The sequence below is a fragment of the Copidosoma floridanum genome, unplaced genomic scaffold (genome assembly GCF_036245765.1).
Source record: "Copidosoma floridanum isolate Cflo_tuat_1 unplaced genomic scaffold, Cflo_Japanese_pri ptg000009l, whole genome shotgun sequence".
Lineage (NCBI taxonomy): Eukaryota > Metazoa > Arthropoda > Insecta > Hymenoptera > Encyrtidae > Copidosoma > Copidosoma floridanum.
This window is the reverse complement of record NW_028321886.1, coordinates 4,340,237-4,356,516: the sequence shown is the minus strand read 5'-3', so window position 1 is coordinate 4,356,516 and position 16,280 is coordinate 4,340,237. Positions and strand designations below refer to the sequence as shown.

At 44.8% G+C, this 16,280-nt stretch overlaps 1 protein-coding gene across 1 annotated transcript in view; it reads left to right on the top strand.

Moving 5' to 3' along the window:
* sli (slit guidance ligand) overlaps positions 1–16,280 on the top strand; it is a 39,971-nt gene that overhangs the window by 8,898 nt on the left and 14,793 nt on the right. Inside the window, exons 2-17 of the mRNA XM_014355568.2 lie at positions 2,967–3,038; positions 7,011–7,154; positions 7,235–7,306; positions 7,648–7,719; positions 7,803–8,010; positions 9,372–9,535; positions 9,685–9,756; positions 10,297–10,368; positions 10,480–10,551; positions 10,934–11,077; positions 11,907–12,070; positions 13,787–13,937; positions 14,022–14,168; positions 14,422–14,493; positions 14,600–14,671; positions 14,864–15,027. Coding sequence (XP_014211054.1) covers positions 2,967–3,038; positions 7,011–7,154; positions 7,235–7,306; positions 7,648–7,719; positions 7,803–8,010; positions 9,372–9,535; positions 9,685–9,756; positions 10,297–10,368; positions 10,480–10,551; positions 10,934–11,077; positions 11,907–12,070; positions 13,787–13,937; positions 14,022–14,168; positions 14,422–14,493; positions 14,600–14,671; positions 14,864–15,027 — 1,862 coding nt within the window. The remainder of the gene's footprint in view (positions 1–2,966; positions 3,039–7,010; positions 7,155–7,234; positions 7,307–7,647; positions 7,720–7,802; positions 8,011–9,371; positions 9,536–9,684; positions 9,757–10,296; positions 10,369–10,479; positions 10,552–10,933; positions 11,078–11,906; positions 12,071–13,786; positions 13,938–14,021; positions 14,169–14,421; positions 14,494–14,599; positions 14,672–14,863; positions 15,028–16,280) is intronic.

Sequence of the window (16,280 nt, the reverse complement as noted above, 5' to 3'; positions counted from 1 at the left end):
CTTCTCCCTTTCCTCGGGCTTTATTTGCATAATTCGTGCATTAGAGCGCGAATGATTCGAGGAATTTTTGCGTCTTGGTCGTCGTTCCCGCTGATGGCATTCTTATCCTTATTATTATTGTTACCGGGCCATGGCGTAATTCCTCGCTTGTCGGGTGCCGGCACACGGGCTCGCCTCGCGTTGCACGGATCCGTCATGAATTGCTAAAACGTGTACCTCCTCTCGACTCTTGGATTGTTCTCATTCGTAGAATATATATAAAAGTATACCCATACCCACGACTTTTCAAAGGAAAAACATTTCGGCCACTGTAGGGATTTTCAAGTTGTCCTCCAAAAAAAAAGTAATTTTTTTTTCGCTTTAATCAAATTGTACGTATGAATTTCTTGATCGATTGTCGAGTAAGTACACGTTGGATTTGGCGCATCACCTATATACTTTTCTATACTTGCTCTCTTTATTTGTCAAGATAAATGCCACCCGAGAGTAAGAAGCACTTACTCAGTGTCTCGCTCGTCTCCTCCTCCTCCTCCCTTCTTTTCTCTCCTTTCCACTTCGAAGGAGCTCAAGAGGAGCTTTGCCCATTACGAGCAATAAATAATGTACAAAGATACCGCGACCGCGGATTCATCCTTCTCTCGTGGAAAAGCTTCTTATTACAAAATGTAGGTTGCACCCTTCCCCTCCCCCCTTTTTTTTCCTCCTTCGATAAAACGAAAGACGAATAAATCCATAGCCATTAAAAAACAATTTGGCGAGAGTCTCCTTCGACGCGGTACAGCCGAATTGTCCCTCTTCTTCCGAGCCCTCGTGCCTTCCAAAGTACACCCAACAAATTCACTCTACACCACACCTACGCCAGAGTCGATCGCCGGGGAGGCGACCTCACATAGTCATTTAATGCCGTTGGTATACAAATGTATAATACCCACAGTATATTATTTCATGGTCCACCGCGAGCGGGCGTGGTCCTCGTATAGTTATGCGTATACCGCCATGGCCAACTATATATTATACACGATACACTCGATCCATCGGCCGAGCGGACGCTATGCACACGCGACGCAACGGGGTGGCTTCCAAAATCAATTTCAAGTACCCCACGCGCGCCTCGGCGACGCCAGGGTCGGACGATGATTATTCCCGGCACGTTTTTTTTTTTTTTTTTTTTTTTTCCTCCTCCTTCTCTCTTTCTCGCGCGAGCGTGTGTGCCCGTGAGAAGCCCGAGAGAGCCGGATCAATTGATCGCCCTTACTATCATCATGGTATACGTGTAGCGGGCGTTTGTGGTGGTACTTTGTATTTTTCGCGCTATTAATCTGGATCGTATGAATAAACATTTTTTTCTGCTTTTTGCCTTTTGCAATATCCAGTTTTATATATTCAAAGGCCAAATTGATGAAGTTATGTATGTGTGGCGAGGTGCATGCTGGTACTGGGCCTGCAGGTTACATAAATCACGATAGGTGCGCGTTTATACCTATATATATATACGTGTATGGCGTATATACAGAGCGACACCGATATCTTGGCCGGCGCGTTAAAGCAAATATCCATTAAATAAAAGGAAAATCAGATTGATAGAGCGCAATTTACGCTTTCATAATTTGAACTGTCGGGGGCTCCGTGATTTACAGCGCTCGGCGTGGCATTTTTTTTTTTTTTTTTTTTTCTTTTTTTTTCATCGTTACAAAAAAAAGAAAGATCGCGAAATAATCGAGCTGTATGTACTCAAACACACGTACACACTTACGTATTAACAAAAGCAACGATGTTGTTCTCTTCGTCAATTATATCGCATCCCTTCATTCCCGTCCACATTTCGTAATTGGACTGGAGCACGGACGTTTGTTAATTAATGAAAAACAAGGTGAAAATGTCACGATTGTCCTTCCAGAGTGCAATTAAAAGCTAAGCGTGCAAAACGAGCTTTCCCCGCCTATTGTGTATACGCGTACTTACTCTCGGCAAAACAAACAACACTGCAATATTGCGTAAGCGGAAAACCGTATATATACGGACACGTAAGTAATAATTGTACGAGAGTTTCGCCTTTGCGACGATGGCTTTTATCGTTGTACTCTCGACGCGTGAAAATCAATAAGCCGAAACTTTTCATTCCTCCTCTCTCTCTCTCTTTTTTTTTTTTTTTTTTTAATTGAATTTCATTTTGCGTCTCACTCTGAGCCCCTGTATAACTATATTCTGTAGTGTAAAATTAATTAATTAATTAATTAATTTATTCACCCGCAGGCTTCAGCGGACTCGAATGTAAATGACGGTTCGACAGGAAGCTCGAGGACGGATAAACTTTTTCGCCCTCCTACCCCCTCCCCGAAAATACTCCCACCAAAGCCAAGCTCCTCGAAACGCCACTGATATTCCGTTATACATACAGATATTAAATACAATTTCTGATGGGTTAAACAAAGCAGCTTTTTAATGAGCAATTTTGCACCCGTTGGCGTCCTCGTCCCCCTCTACTGTATTTTATAATAAATTGTTCGTGAATCAGCAAAACGAGTTTTTCGAGCGATGTACACGTAACGAGACGAGTTGTCGTTTGCTTTTTTTTTTTTTTTTTTGGAAACGCGTGTGTAGAGCTCATCTAGCGTACACATATTAAATCATATACGTGTGGTGGGCAGGGCTTTTTCGTTCGCCGCTTGGTCGCAGAAGGCGGGTGGGGGTTGATTGATTAATGACCGCGTGGACTTATTGAATTTAATATTCGTGCGCCGCGGAGAGGTTATTAGCGTGATTGAGGAGGTTTAATTCGGGAATTCAGAGCCGACCGATGCTGCTAGCGAAAGAATTTAATTACGCGCCTTTCGAGAGCTTTTGCCCCCCACCCCACCCCGGGGGGGCATAGAAATCGTCATGTGTATGCATACGTGTGCATCTGTCTCGGCCGACATTGGTATGCCGATGGATTGATGAGGTTTTTTTTTTTATTTCTGTTTCAGAGATCTACAAGGCAACAACATCTCCGTCATATTCAAGACTGACTTTGAGGACATGGCTACCCTTCGGCTCCTGTGAGTACATACAACATAATATACCAGACATATAAATATACCTGTTGGTATTTTAGAGACCTTTCGACTTGTTGTTCTCCTCTCGATGGGGGAAAAGTCCCCTCGAACGGAACGAAAGGTGCGCTTTTCCGGAACACCGCATCTCCTGGGATGATTTCGAAGGGTATATAATAATAATATGTACGATAAGTGCGCGGAGCAAACAGTTAAGCCGACTCTTTGCATCTGAGTGAAATCAAAGCGGGGCACAATGAGTTTGTTGTTTGCGAGTGCAAAAAATAAAAAATAAATAAATAAAAGGAGGGAGAGAGAGAGAGAGAGCACGAAACTTTCACCGGCCCTCCGTAACTCAGGTAAGAAAAGATGATGCTGCGAGATAAAGTTTTTGCGGTTGTTGCGGTGTGTGTGCGCCCGCCTATAAAACGTATGGTTTAAAGTTTCCTTTCTTATGCGTTGCGCAACGTATTGTTGTTTATCGTGCGGTGGAAAAACTTGCGCGAGCATCGATACAGCCGATGATGAAAAAGGTGACGGGTGAAAAAAAAAAAAAAAAGGCTTGTCGCGAGAGCGGAAAAACCTCTCGAAAATTCACCTGAAATTCAAAGTATTTTTCCAAGAGATTCCGATCGTCCGAGCTCTGTATCGTATCGCGTTCGCCTTTGATCGTTAATCAGCAAGCCGACCTGTTATATACATAATACTCGTACGAGAGGAGCAAAAATCACGATGGGGCCGAGGTAAGGTATAAGCGCATTATGAGACAAGAAAAGATTCGCCGACGAGCACAAGACAGTGAGGAAGAGGAGAGGTATATCGTATCGGCAGAGTTTCCAGCACAAGTTCACTTTGAAGTTCGCTTGGAAGCAACTTGATCTGGCAGATGCTTTTATGGCAGGACGTACATGACCACGTACGTGCGCACGGGCAATTTAAGGGGAGCCGATGGGAACACGCCAGTGGCTTCCTCTATATAGTATATGTATGTGTATATGTATGGCATGGGTGCGCGAAAAGGCAGTACCAATCATATTGGCGCGTCTATCGACGTCAAAGCAATATATATAGGTAAGCACAGCCAGCGCTGTGGCCCTCGAGCATCGCGAGTGTGTATAAAATTGAATTAAAAATAAGTAGCAGCCGTGCACTCTCACCGACTCGCAAGCTCTCTCTCTCTCTCTCGAGCATCGCGCCCCCGCACCTCTTTGATAAATGGCCGACGAGCGCAAGCTCCCCTCGGTGCCAAAGCAACCTGTGCCGTTTGAACCTCCACCACCCCCTTCGTACTCCCGCACGGTTTTGCCGAATCTCGATTTCTCGCGTATACCTCTCCTTTTGGGGATTCCCCGAAGAATCTCCTTTCGGCAGCTATACCCAGCGCGCAAGACACGAGATCCGGGGCTACATGTAGGATCATCGTATCCGCTGATTTTCAAGCGTATCCCGTTTGTACCTGGCCCGTACATCGTATCGAGTTTCCGACACCGCTGTCACGTATATGTCTTGTATATGTATATGTGCTCTACATAATTGTATAATAGAGCGTTATTGTTATCCGCCCAGCCCCTTTTTTTTTATTTTTCCTCTGCAAGTTTGCGGTAAGGGCATCGGGTATATATGGGGGTTTGAAAAAATTCTATCCAACTCGGGTAGTAATAATAATAAATAAAATAAGAATGAAAAATCAATCGATCGGTAGAGAGATGATTGAGAGCGTGGCTCGGATTGTGTGTGTCGTAAACACGTACGAGGCGCATGCAGTGAGAATTTTGAAATTTCATACAGCGTCTCGGGAAAAATGAAGCGGCAAACAAAAAAAAAGTGTGCAGAGGTTGCAGCGGCATGTACGTATATAATAATAATAATATGTATATACTCGGGTGTGGGTCGTGAGCAATCCTTCGTACATTGTATACGTATACGTGGCATCAAAACCGCACGGCTGTACATTGCGCAGCGACTGCAAAAGGGAAGACGACGACGACGGGGATGACTATTTTTATCATCGTCTCCAGCTCGTGTACGTACACGTATGCAAGCGATTCCACGAAAAATCATCAGTTGCTCACGGTGTCTCGGACAACACTGAAAATAATGTTTTTTGTAGGTGCAGATTTTTTGTTCTTGTTTTAACAAACTTTTATGGAATTTTCCAAGGAAATTGTTCCCATTTGTATGCAGATAGAAAATTACAATCGATTTTTATCATCAAACGTAGGATGCTGGATTATCAGAGTCTTATTTTGTCGAGCACACCCTCCACAGCAAGATTTTTCAAAAATTGAATACAACTTTATCCCTCGATATCATCAAAATGAATTTCAGCGGATGCGATTTTTCGCGGGATATTTCCCGTACGGTATATACCATACACGTAGTTTATTATACTCTCTCTCCCTCGGCTGGCTTCGCATGCCGGTCCAGGCCGGTTGTATATACTATTACGTGCTGCCGATCGGTAAGCCGAGATATCGATTTCCCGCTCTCGCGCGCATCATCCACGGAGAGTTGAATTTGAGCTTTGCTGCCCGTCTCTGTACAGTATATATACGTATACGCGCGTACTCTACGTCAGCGATTGATACTTCTACCTATACGCATATTTAATTGAAATCGACTTTGCGCACACGCACGTACAGACGTGCCTGTACTTTTATTTATCAGGATGAGCTTGTGGAGGTTAAAAATTTCCAGCGGCAACAGAGGATCATGCGTACTCGTGTAGCTCTGTATCGTGGATAAACAGTGCAAACAGTGATGGCCAGGTATAATTGGAAAGAGATCGAATTCAGAGGGGGATGTGGAAAAAAACGCGAATCGGCAATTTCCCGCGTATTCCGAGCCGCGGTTGACTTTTTTGCGGATCACCAAAGTTTACGCGAGGCGAAAAGCCCGATGTGTGTTACCGGGCGCGCACGTGCATCCGCTTTATCGAATGGCTTTTGCAATTTCGCGTTTTTTCGCGGTCGCGCGGACTAAAAGGCGTCGGAGAGGGAGATTGGTACGTGCGAGCGCGCCTCGGTGCTTCGGGTACTCCGCGACGGTCCAGAGGCCATCGTGTTTCTCGATTTTTCGTTACCTCGAATTTTATTTATATTTTCAGATGAACGTTTCTTTCATGGATGTAATACGTGTATTTTTCGGGGCAAAGCAATGGTACGGTAATGAATAAAAGTTTTCCGAGACCTTTCAATTTCGAGTCATCGGGTTTTCTATTTATAAGAAACGCGCAGATAGCCGATGCAGCAAAAAATAACAAAGTGGCCCGTGCCTCCGAGGGAAATTAAATTTTCCCTACGCTACGCGTCATATATATATATATTAAACGTACGCCTCGCGTTAGTTTCATTCGCCAAACTTGATTATCAACATTTAATCGACTTATAAATACAACTCGCGATCGCGCGCTTTCAAACTTTTTTACGAGTATACACCTACGTGCACGTGAAAAAGGGTCGTCCACTCTCTTGATAAATCGGTCCCTAAAGAGGGGAAAAAAAAAACTCAATTTCACACATCTATATGTATATACGCAGTGGAAGCACATCGTGCACTCAACGGAGGAGTAATCCATATGAATTGTAATTAAAGTTAATTTAGCTGGCGCTGAAAAATTCATTTCATCCCTCGTTTGGCTAACTAGCTCGTAACGCGATTGCCATTATAATATTATACTCCCTTTTGCCTCGTGACTTCTGTCGTAAATCAACCTCTCGTCGTCGTATTATTCGATCGCGCGACTTTTTCCTCGTCGGAGGCTCAACTCTACTGGTAGTACCGTGTGCCACCACCGGCAAAAAGTTAAATCAACTTATGTAAATCGAGTTTAATCAGCTTTCGGAGCCGAGAGAATCAGACCTCGCTCGACTTTTCCGGGCAAAAACAAGAGATGGTAACAACAAGTCGAAAGGTACACTTGGGCGTGCGCCCCGAGATAAAGGGGGCCCTTTATTTTATTTTCTTTCCGCTTCGCAGACAACTGTCGAACAATCAGATACACACGATAGAGCGAGGGGCCTTTCAGGACTTGGTGAGCGTCGAGAAGCTGAGGCTCAACAACAACCACATCCGCTTCCTCCCGGACCTCCTCTTCAGCAACATGATGAACTTGAAGCGATTGTGAGTTGGTTTATTACAAATACCTTTTTTCTTTTTTTTTTTCCTTTCAAGGATTATTTTAACAAACCGTCTCGTTTCAGGGATCTCAGCCACAATCAGATCTCGATGATCGGCCAAAAGACGCTCAGGGGGATCGCGTCGCTCAAGCACTTGTGAGACTCGTTTTCTACCTCTTGTTTCAAACAAAGCTCTTTGCGTCGTATCTTGACTCATTTTTTATGCTAATTGATAACGATGACAATACTTTCTCCGAAGAAAAAAAAAAAATAATAATAATAATAATCAATAGACGTGGAGTATTCGCGATGACCGAGCACTAAATTACGCCGAGGGAAAAAAGAGTAGTACATCAATACCTACGAGCTTTTTTTTTCGTGAGTTACGCGTACAAAGCAAGTGCCGTGTCACAAAAATCAATAGTACAGGAAACAGAACGACGCAAAGCGCATGGCTATACGTGTGCCGAATAATTTTGTTACCGTTTTTACCACAGGCTGCTAGACGACAACGAGATAAGCTGCCTCGACGAGGCCGCGATCCGCGAGCTGAAGGAACTGGAAATTCTGTGAGTACATATTTATAAGATGGAGCCCTTTTCACCGTGCAATTTACTGAATTTTCATTGCTCCCCTATATTTCCATTGAAAGGACGCTCAACAACAACAAACTAACGACGCTGGGTAAGGACACGTTCGGCGGACTCGGTCACCTGCGCACCCTCAAGCTGTCGGACAACTCGTTCACGTGCGACTGCCACCTGATCGGGCTGTCGCATGTGCTCAAAAATTTTCCGCGGCAGAACACCCGCTGCTCGGCGCCGGCGCACTTCAAGGGACAAAACCTCGTCGATTTGCAGGTGCGAAAACTTGTTTTTTTTTTTCCTTGTCCCCTGCTCTCTTTCGATCAATCAACCCTCTCCGCATCTCTCTCTCTCTCTTTGTGGCGCATTTAAAGCTAACTGCGTGAAGCGTAGGCGCGTTTTCTTCTTTTGTTTTACCGATCGTTCGAGAGAGCCACGGGGCCTTTTGTACCCTTTTTCTCCAATATCCATCCCGGAAACACTCGATCATCGATTGAAAGCGCCTACGTATACATGCACGTACAGCGATTATTTAACGAAACCCTCTGGACGGGATAATATAATCCGCTACGTAATGGAGCGAGCGGGGGTGGGTGGGGGCTTTGTGGAAAATGAGCCGGGAGAGTGAGAGGTGGGCTTGTTCCTCTTGCTTTTGGCGCGGCTCGGAGGGACCGTGTAAGTAGAAAGTTGGCAAGACAAACGACGAGGAGGAGAAGAAGAGTCTCTTGAACGGGCGCCAGGAAAATTTTTAAAGCCCAGCCCCCTTCCACGGTGCAAGACCGCCCCCCCCCCTTACATCGGAACTTCAGATAAGACAATGCCGAGATTTGTCTTTCGGGCGTGGCTAAATCTCCGCTCCCCCGTGTATTAATGGCTAGCCGGAAATGTAATTATAGATAAAATTGCTCTCTTGCGTGCATGACGGCATTTCGCGCGGATTACCCGATTTCAAACCCTTTGGGCCGTTTAATAATGCGTCGTCGTTAACCCACTTTTTCGGAATCACTTACCTCCCTTGTCTTCCTTACCCCGTGGAATACACATTAAAAACAACACACACGCGAACTTTCTCAAAGACAAGGGTATACTTTTTTTTTTCCCGCAGCTTTTTCGCGATGAGCAATTTTCAACTATACAGAAGCACTCGCGCGTAAACCTCGAGTGCAAAGAACGAAAGAAAGAACCCGAAGAACGTATACACCTCACCTCGTGGTTTCGAGAGCTCGTGCTTTCAAAGTGCACAAAAGAACGTACCTATACGTGCATAATATATATATACCCTACCCACAAATATATTTCTCGTGCCCGTATACACCATCATATATATTATATACGAGTCGGTACTGTATGTATGTACCCATGTTGTACTCGTGGCGTCGCGATGAGAATCTCCTTTTTCTCTCTTTGCCGGTGGTAGACGAAACACGTATATATATACATAACAACGAGCGCAACGTATAGGCGAGAGCAAAGAACGGAGAAGAGATGAGCGCAAGGAGACTTGCACGGTGTACCTAATCTAATATGATGTATTGCGCGTATCCATATACCTTCCCTATAATAATATTACACACATGAACGTGCACGGCGTACAAAATATATTATGTATGTACGTATACTTACGCGTGTGTTTACAGGAGCACGACTTGAAGTGCTCGGGTCTGGTTGAGAAGCCGAGCTCGGAGTGCAGCAGCGAGCCCCAGTGCCCGCATCCGTGTCGTTGCGCCGACGGTATCGTCGACTGCCGCGAGAACTCCTTGACGAAGGTGCCGACTTACCTGCCCGAGGACACCGTCGAGCTGTAAGTCCATAATATATACTTATATAGATATATATCGCCCCCTTTATCCCCTCATCCGCCCTTCAAGTGCGTGTACATAAATATATTATATACGTAGGTATACACGAGTGTTCACACGTAGGGGGGGTTTTTGTTCTGCATTTTCACAGGCGGCTGGAGCAGAACGGCATCACCGAGATTCCCGCCAAGGCTTTCTCGCCCTACAGGAAGCTGCGCAGGATGTGAGTGTTAACTTATGTGTAACATGCAACTTTTTATACCGTTGCAATATCGAGAGCAACGATTCGGCAATAAGTATACTTACATGTCCATGGTCGACTCTTGGGCATTTGGGATCGATAAATCCGAGTTGTCGCCTTTTTTTTTTTTTTTTTTTTTTTTGCCATTTTTTCAAATAAACGTACCTTGGCTAGGCCAACAACGGGTTATCAATTTTTTGGTGCGTGTAACGCGAGTGCCGCAATTATATTGTGCAATTGAAAACGCGCTCGATAAGATTACGAGCTGCTCCCGAAACCGGTACAAGATTAACGCACGTTTTGCGAGGAAAAAGTAGCTTATTAGCTGAAAATTAATTGCCCAACGGCGTCCAAGTGGTGCATAAAGAATTTTTCCGGGAATGCGTTGGCGATAATACACATGCAACCGATTCGTTCTTGGGGGAAGGGAGGGGGGGTGGGAAAAAAATACCACCTGTACGTATACCTAGTATTTAGTGGAAGTATCGAGTTACAATGTGCCATATGTGTCTTGTCTTTCAGCGATTTAAGCAACAACAAGATCCGGAAAGTGGCAGCGGACGCCTTCCACGGGCTCAAGTTCCTCGAGTCACTGTAAGTGATCGATAAAGTTGAACTTTATCGATGGAAAAAAAGCAAATGAAACAAAACGATGCATAAAAACTAACGAGAAATTGATTTTTTTTTTTTTTTTTTTTATCGTAGCGTGCTCTATGGCAATAAAATTGCCGACCTGCCGAGCAAAATTTTCCAAGGCCTCACGAATCTGCAACTTTTGTGAGTATATACGTGCACACGAAATATCCGATACACAATGTAACATGTCCTATACATAATATGTACGTACATTCGAGAAAGTGCCCTGCACCGGCCGTATACTAATGAAGCCGTTTATTTTCGCTTCTCCCTCCCATTTCTCCTTTTCTCTCTCTCATAACCGGCTGTCAAAGAAGTTGATTTATCGCCGCTTCCCTGAAAAGTCCCTTCCCGCCTTCCTTGCCTCCCTGACAGAAAAAAAAAAACAAAAAAAAAAAAAACAAAAAAAAAACCGTTTTCAAATACTGCTCCGGCAGACATGCTCCCACGAGCGATAACACCACCATCAGCAAGTTATTTATTTCCATTTTCAACAATAACATATCCTCTTATATTTTCGCAGACTATTGAACGCAAACGAAATATCGTGCATACGTACGGAGCTGTTTCGCGATCTCTCCGGCCTGACGCTCTTATCTCTCTACGACAACAACATCAAGTCCCTGAGCAACGGGACCTTTGCCAATCTCCGGAACATCAAAACTCTGTGAGTACACACGTCGCATTGTACACGTATCGGAAGCTCCGATCAAGTGCAAAAAGTGCGCGAGGGCGACCTTTTCTTGTTGCTTGTTTTCTTTCGAGCCCCCCCCCCCCGATTTTATCTGGCCAATGGGACCCGCATTTGTTTTCCCAGAGCTCGCGTTTTCATTAAAAAACATTTGTCCGTTCCACCGCGAACTTTTGCATCGATTGAAAATGATATAGGTATATACCGTGGCAGTAGCTTCTCGTCGGATGCCGCTGCAATTTTTCGAGATCTTTTTGATGAAAATGGTAAAAAGGGAGGGGAGGGTAAAAGAAAAACCACTTGACAAAAAAAAAAAAAAAAAAAAAAAAAAAATACACGCGAGAACATCGAAAAGTGTGTCATCCATTCAGACCGTATCCCCCGAGTCTGTCGCACATGCATTGAAATTCAAAAAGGAAACGGCTTACAGCCGTCATTAACCCCGCGCCGACGGAATACACTACGTATAATATACTTTACCTTTACCTTACGTGTATAGGTGTAACATACATATAATATATATATGTATATGTATGCACACAGAAGTCGCATGTATAGCTCGTGCAAGCGCAAGATCGCGTGTAATTCCGCTGTCGCGCCCACTTGTCTCTCTATTTGCTTTTCCTTTGCTTCTTTCTGCTTGAAAAAGACGTTGCCCTTCTCTCTCTGTCTCCCCCTCGTACTTTTTTGCGCGTATATATATATATATATATATATATATATATATATATATATATATATGCGATTGAAAGCACACGCAATGCACCACACACATGTTCTACAACGTGTGCGTATACGCGTACAGGCACTTGGCGAGGAACCCCTTCATTTGCGACTGCAACCTGCGCTGGTTGGGCGAGTACCTGCACAAGAATCCGATCGAGACGTCGGGCGCGCGCTGCGAGTCACCCAAGAGGGCCATCAAGCGCAGGATCGACAACATGCGCGACGACAAATTCAAATGTAAGGGTAAGCACGATTTCTTTTTTTTTTTTTCTTCTTTTTTTTCATTGTACTCGAAATTAACGTTGTCATTGTATATTATATTCCTTTATAAGTGCAGATAAATTATGCACACTTGATTGGTTGAACGACAATGTCGATGATTGTACAAAGCGACGAGAAGGTTCCGCTCTCAAACGCCAAAGTGAGAAATATGACCTGCGATTTGCATTTCCCGACGTTTAATCATCCCTCGCTCCCATTAGAATTATAATAACTCTATCAAAAGGCCGTTCGCGCGCGCGTCGCATAATGCACGCGCCCGTGGCTCGTGTGGCTTGTTTCAGTAAACATTTTAATAAATATGCTAATCCCGGCTAGAGATGCGCACAATTTTTAGTAATGTTTTCCATCAGTAAGTATACCGTATCGCGCAAACAGCGCAGGATCATCATCCGCGTTGGAGGCGAGTGGTGCTCGTGGAAAAAAGCTCGCCACGGAGCAGCTCGGCGAGAGCTTTATAAAAGCTCCCGGCCGAATATTATCGGAGCAAAGAGCAAAAGGCTTCGAGTGCGATAAAACCCGCGCACGCAAGAAAATTAGCGGCGGTGGCCGGTCGTGCAATAAACGCAACTCTCTCGGGAGAGCCCACATACGTGTACGACGTTATACAGTCGACGCACGCGACTCAGTCGAAGGAGAGGGGGGGAAGGGAGGGCAAAAAAAAGCTGCGAGCCTGCACGCGGTTCCGCGATAAATCGTCCGATTGCGGCCGCTCGCGTATATAGGTACGGCCTCGATTCGCCTCCGTTCGAAATTATAATCCCCCGGTTTCGTGCGCGCGAGGTGTCCCTCCTCTCGACTCTATATACGTATATATATGATGTAAAATATAAATATAGGCGTACAACACCTCGTGCGGACGCTCGACTTTCTTTCCCATTATTCCCATTGCGCGTCGTCTCGCACTTGTTCCGTACTTTGCGTCCCTCTCCGAGCAGATTCGATCCGGCGGGTTCGTGAACATATCGAACGCGCGTTTGTCACGAGCTGCCGACGAGCCGTTTGATATTGAAAAAAATTCGTTTCTTTCTTTTTGTTTTTTCTTTTTTCTTCCTCTCTCGAAGCTCTGCATTCGTCACGCCGACCGGGGAATGAAAGGAGTCGGGCGCGAGGCAGAGAAGAGCGACTCACGGAGATTTATATTTGGCGCTTCAAAGGAACTTATCGGACGGATCAATTTGATGAATCACGGGTTCAAAAAGAGACGAGCACGGGGCGGGAGAATATTTTATAAATAAATTGAGACCGGCTCTCGAAAGCGCGCATCGGCGGCTATTTTTTTTCATTCGGTCGGTTATTTCGAGACTCAGTCCAAGTGTACCTATATACTTGAAGAGAGGCTCCGTGAGCACATTGAAATGATTAATTAACGCGGCGGGGAGAGATGATTGAAAGAATTCCAGTGGAAATCATTATCCTTCTCTTCTCGAGTTGATCGAACAAACTTGGTCGCGCGCCTCCTCGTCCCTATGTACAATCGTTCGACGAAGCGAAATTTAAAAAAAAAAAAATTTTTGTTTTAATAACTATGAGCTCGAGTGCGAGAGATAAAAGTTTTCCCATTCAACGAGCTGTTTCTGCATATTGCATACAGTTCTAATGGAATATATATATATTCTCCGGGTACATTTTTTTTTTGTTGGCTCTTGAATATGGAAAAAAAAAAAAAAAAAAAAACAGGTGACGAGGAAGTCCTGACGAAGCGGGCGGGTGAGTGCATACTACCCGGACCCTGCCCGGCTCACTGCACCTGCAACGGCGCGACTATCGATTGCTCCAACGAGAAGCTCACCTCCGTCCCGAAGGACCTGCCCATTTACACCACCACACTGTAAGCGATTGCCCCTACGTTTTATGTACCACCACGTCCAGTGCGAAAAATAATCATCGATGACTTTTTTTTTTCTCGCTGAAGATTACTCAAAGACAACGCGATCGAAAAGATCAAGGCGGAGGGGATTTTCGAGAAGCTCCCGGAACTCCAGCACCTGGACCTCACGGGCAACAAGATCTCGCGCATCGAGGCTAACGCGTTCAAGGGGGCCCACAAATTGGTGGATCTGTGAGTATAGTTTTCTTTTTTTTTTTTTTTTTTTTTTGCACCCTAAAATTTATAAAAATGCCGATCGGAAAATTTGGCCAAGTTGGCCAGCGAAGACCGCGCGAGTGGAAAAGTGGAGGGAAAAAGACTCGCGCCCAAATATTATGAAACTTTTAACGAGTTTGGCCGGAAAAATTGCTATAGGATTAAAAAAAAAAAAAAAGAGAAAAGAAAGAAAGAAAAAAAATATACCAAACAAGTAAAACTTTTTCAGACATCTGTCGGATAACAAGCTCCGAGAAGTCCACACGAAAATGTTCACCAGCCTCGCGAGCCTCAAAAACCTGTGAGTATATATCTACCTACCTATGCCTATACACGCCATTAACGAGCCAGTCTCACACGTACGAATTTTCCTTTTCTTCCGCCCACGCCCGTAAAACCAACGACAGGTATCTCCATGGCAACGCGATCACTTGCATGATGAACGGATCCTTCGACCACATGCCCCACTTGCACACCATGTAAGTACATTTGCATATACACACATAGGGACATATACAATAGAGAAGCTCTCGTTAGCCCTTTTCTGGGACGACCGTCATTGTCGACGTCTCCCGTTTCCCCTCGAAATCGGAGCTTCGATAAAATCCGTGTACGCTCTCGAGGGGAAAGGACACTCGGTAATACGAACGTGAAATCGGGAATTTTCGTAGAAATGTCCAGGGGAACCCACTGTCGTGCAACTGCCATCTGTCCTGGTTCTCCGAGTGGCTGAAGAGGCACGAGGCGGTCAAAGTGACCGGACACTGCCACGACCCGCCACGGCTCAAGGCTGCGGCCATCAACGACATCCCGAGGCACGAATTCAAGTGCACCAGTAAGTACTTTACTCTTATGTCGATTACTTGTCGGTTTGCACTGGTGTATTTTTGTGCACTTGCGAAGCTAAAAATATTTTTTGAAAACCGGCACTCGGGGGATGGCAACTGGAAATCGAATGGAACGAGGATTAAAACTCCGATGATCCTGTGTACTTGAAAATGTGATTTTTATCGTGTTTGCGTTTCATTACATTTTATTTTATTTTTTTTTTTTTTTCAAAAAATCCTACGTACATTTTACCTAAATTATTTTTCTCTTTTGGAAAAATTAATGAAAAACTATGGCATCCCGATGAAAGATACACGGAACAAATAAGCAAAGTACATGCCGATCGACTACTCGTTATTTGTTTCCCAAAAGACACGTATTTTCCCCCCTCGATGATCAACACCCGTGTGTCATAAACACCGAGCCGAGTGCAGGGGGGAAACAAACTCTTTTGCCGCAGCCGCGTCGTGCCGATCTCGGCGAGCGATTATTTATATGAATTCGAGAGCATAGATCGGAATTTTCAGCGTATGCGATGTATAATCCACACTCACACACGGGAAGTAACGGCGGAAGGGAGAGGAGGAGAGAGAGATCGGCCGGCTAATGCAGGTTTTATATATACTGTCGAGAGGAGAGATTCGTTTAAGAGATAACAAGCAGACGTGTACATATAGGCGCGTTAGATTTGTCTCGCGCAATGTCGTGCATTAATATAAAAAAGAGCTCTCGAGCGAGATAGAGAGAGCGTCGTCGTCGTCTCTCGTGTAAGTCGTTATACTGTAATCTTAATTTCTTGCTCCAATAGAAAGTCGCGTGCTCGCCATACTCCTGCGTTTAACGGTATACCTACAGCTAAAGCACACACGTACCCTATATATACACCCAAGTGCATAGGCACCAACGATCTCCGGTTAATTAAGAGCGCGACGAAAGTAATCGTAGTCTTTTTTTTTTTTTTCTTCATCGTCCCGCAAATAAAACAGTTTCCACTTATACGTATCACGCGAGCGATTCGACACTTTTTCCTTTCTTTTCGAATTTACCACGTATGAATGAAAAAAAAGTTACAGAGCAGCGCGATGTTTCGCGCGCACGTGGCATGCATGTGTTCCGTAACGAGAGCTCTCCATGCAAATTCAAACGAGACCTGATAAAGCGCACCTTCGCCTCGTCCAGCTATACTATACAGGGTACGTGTGTGTATAATATATACCTATCGTGACAAACAAACAGACACGCGCGCCGCAAACGTCGACT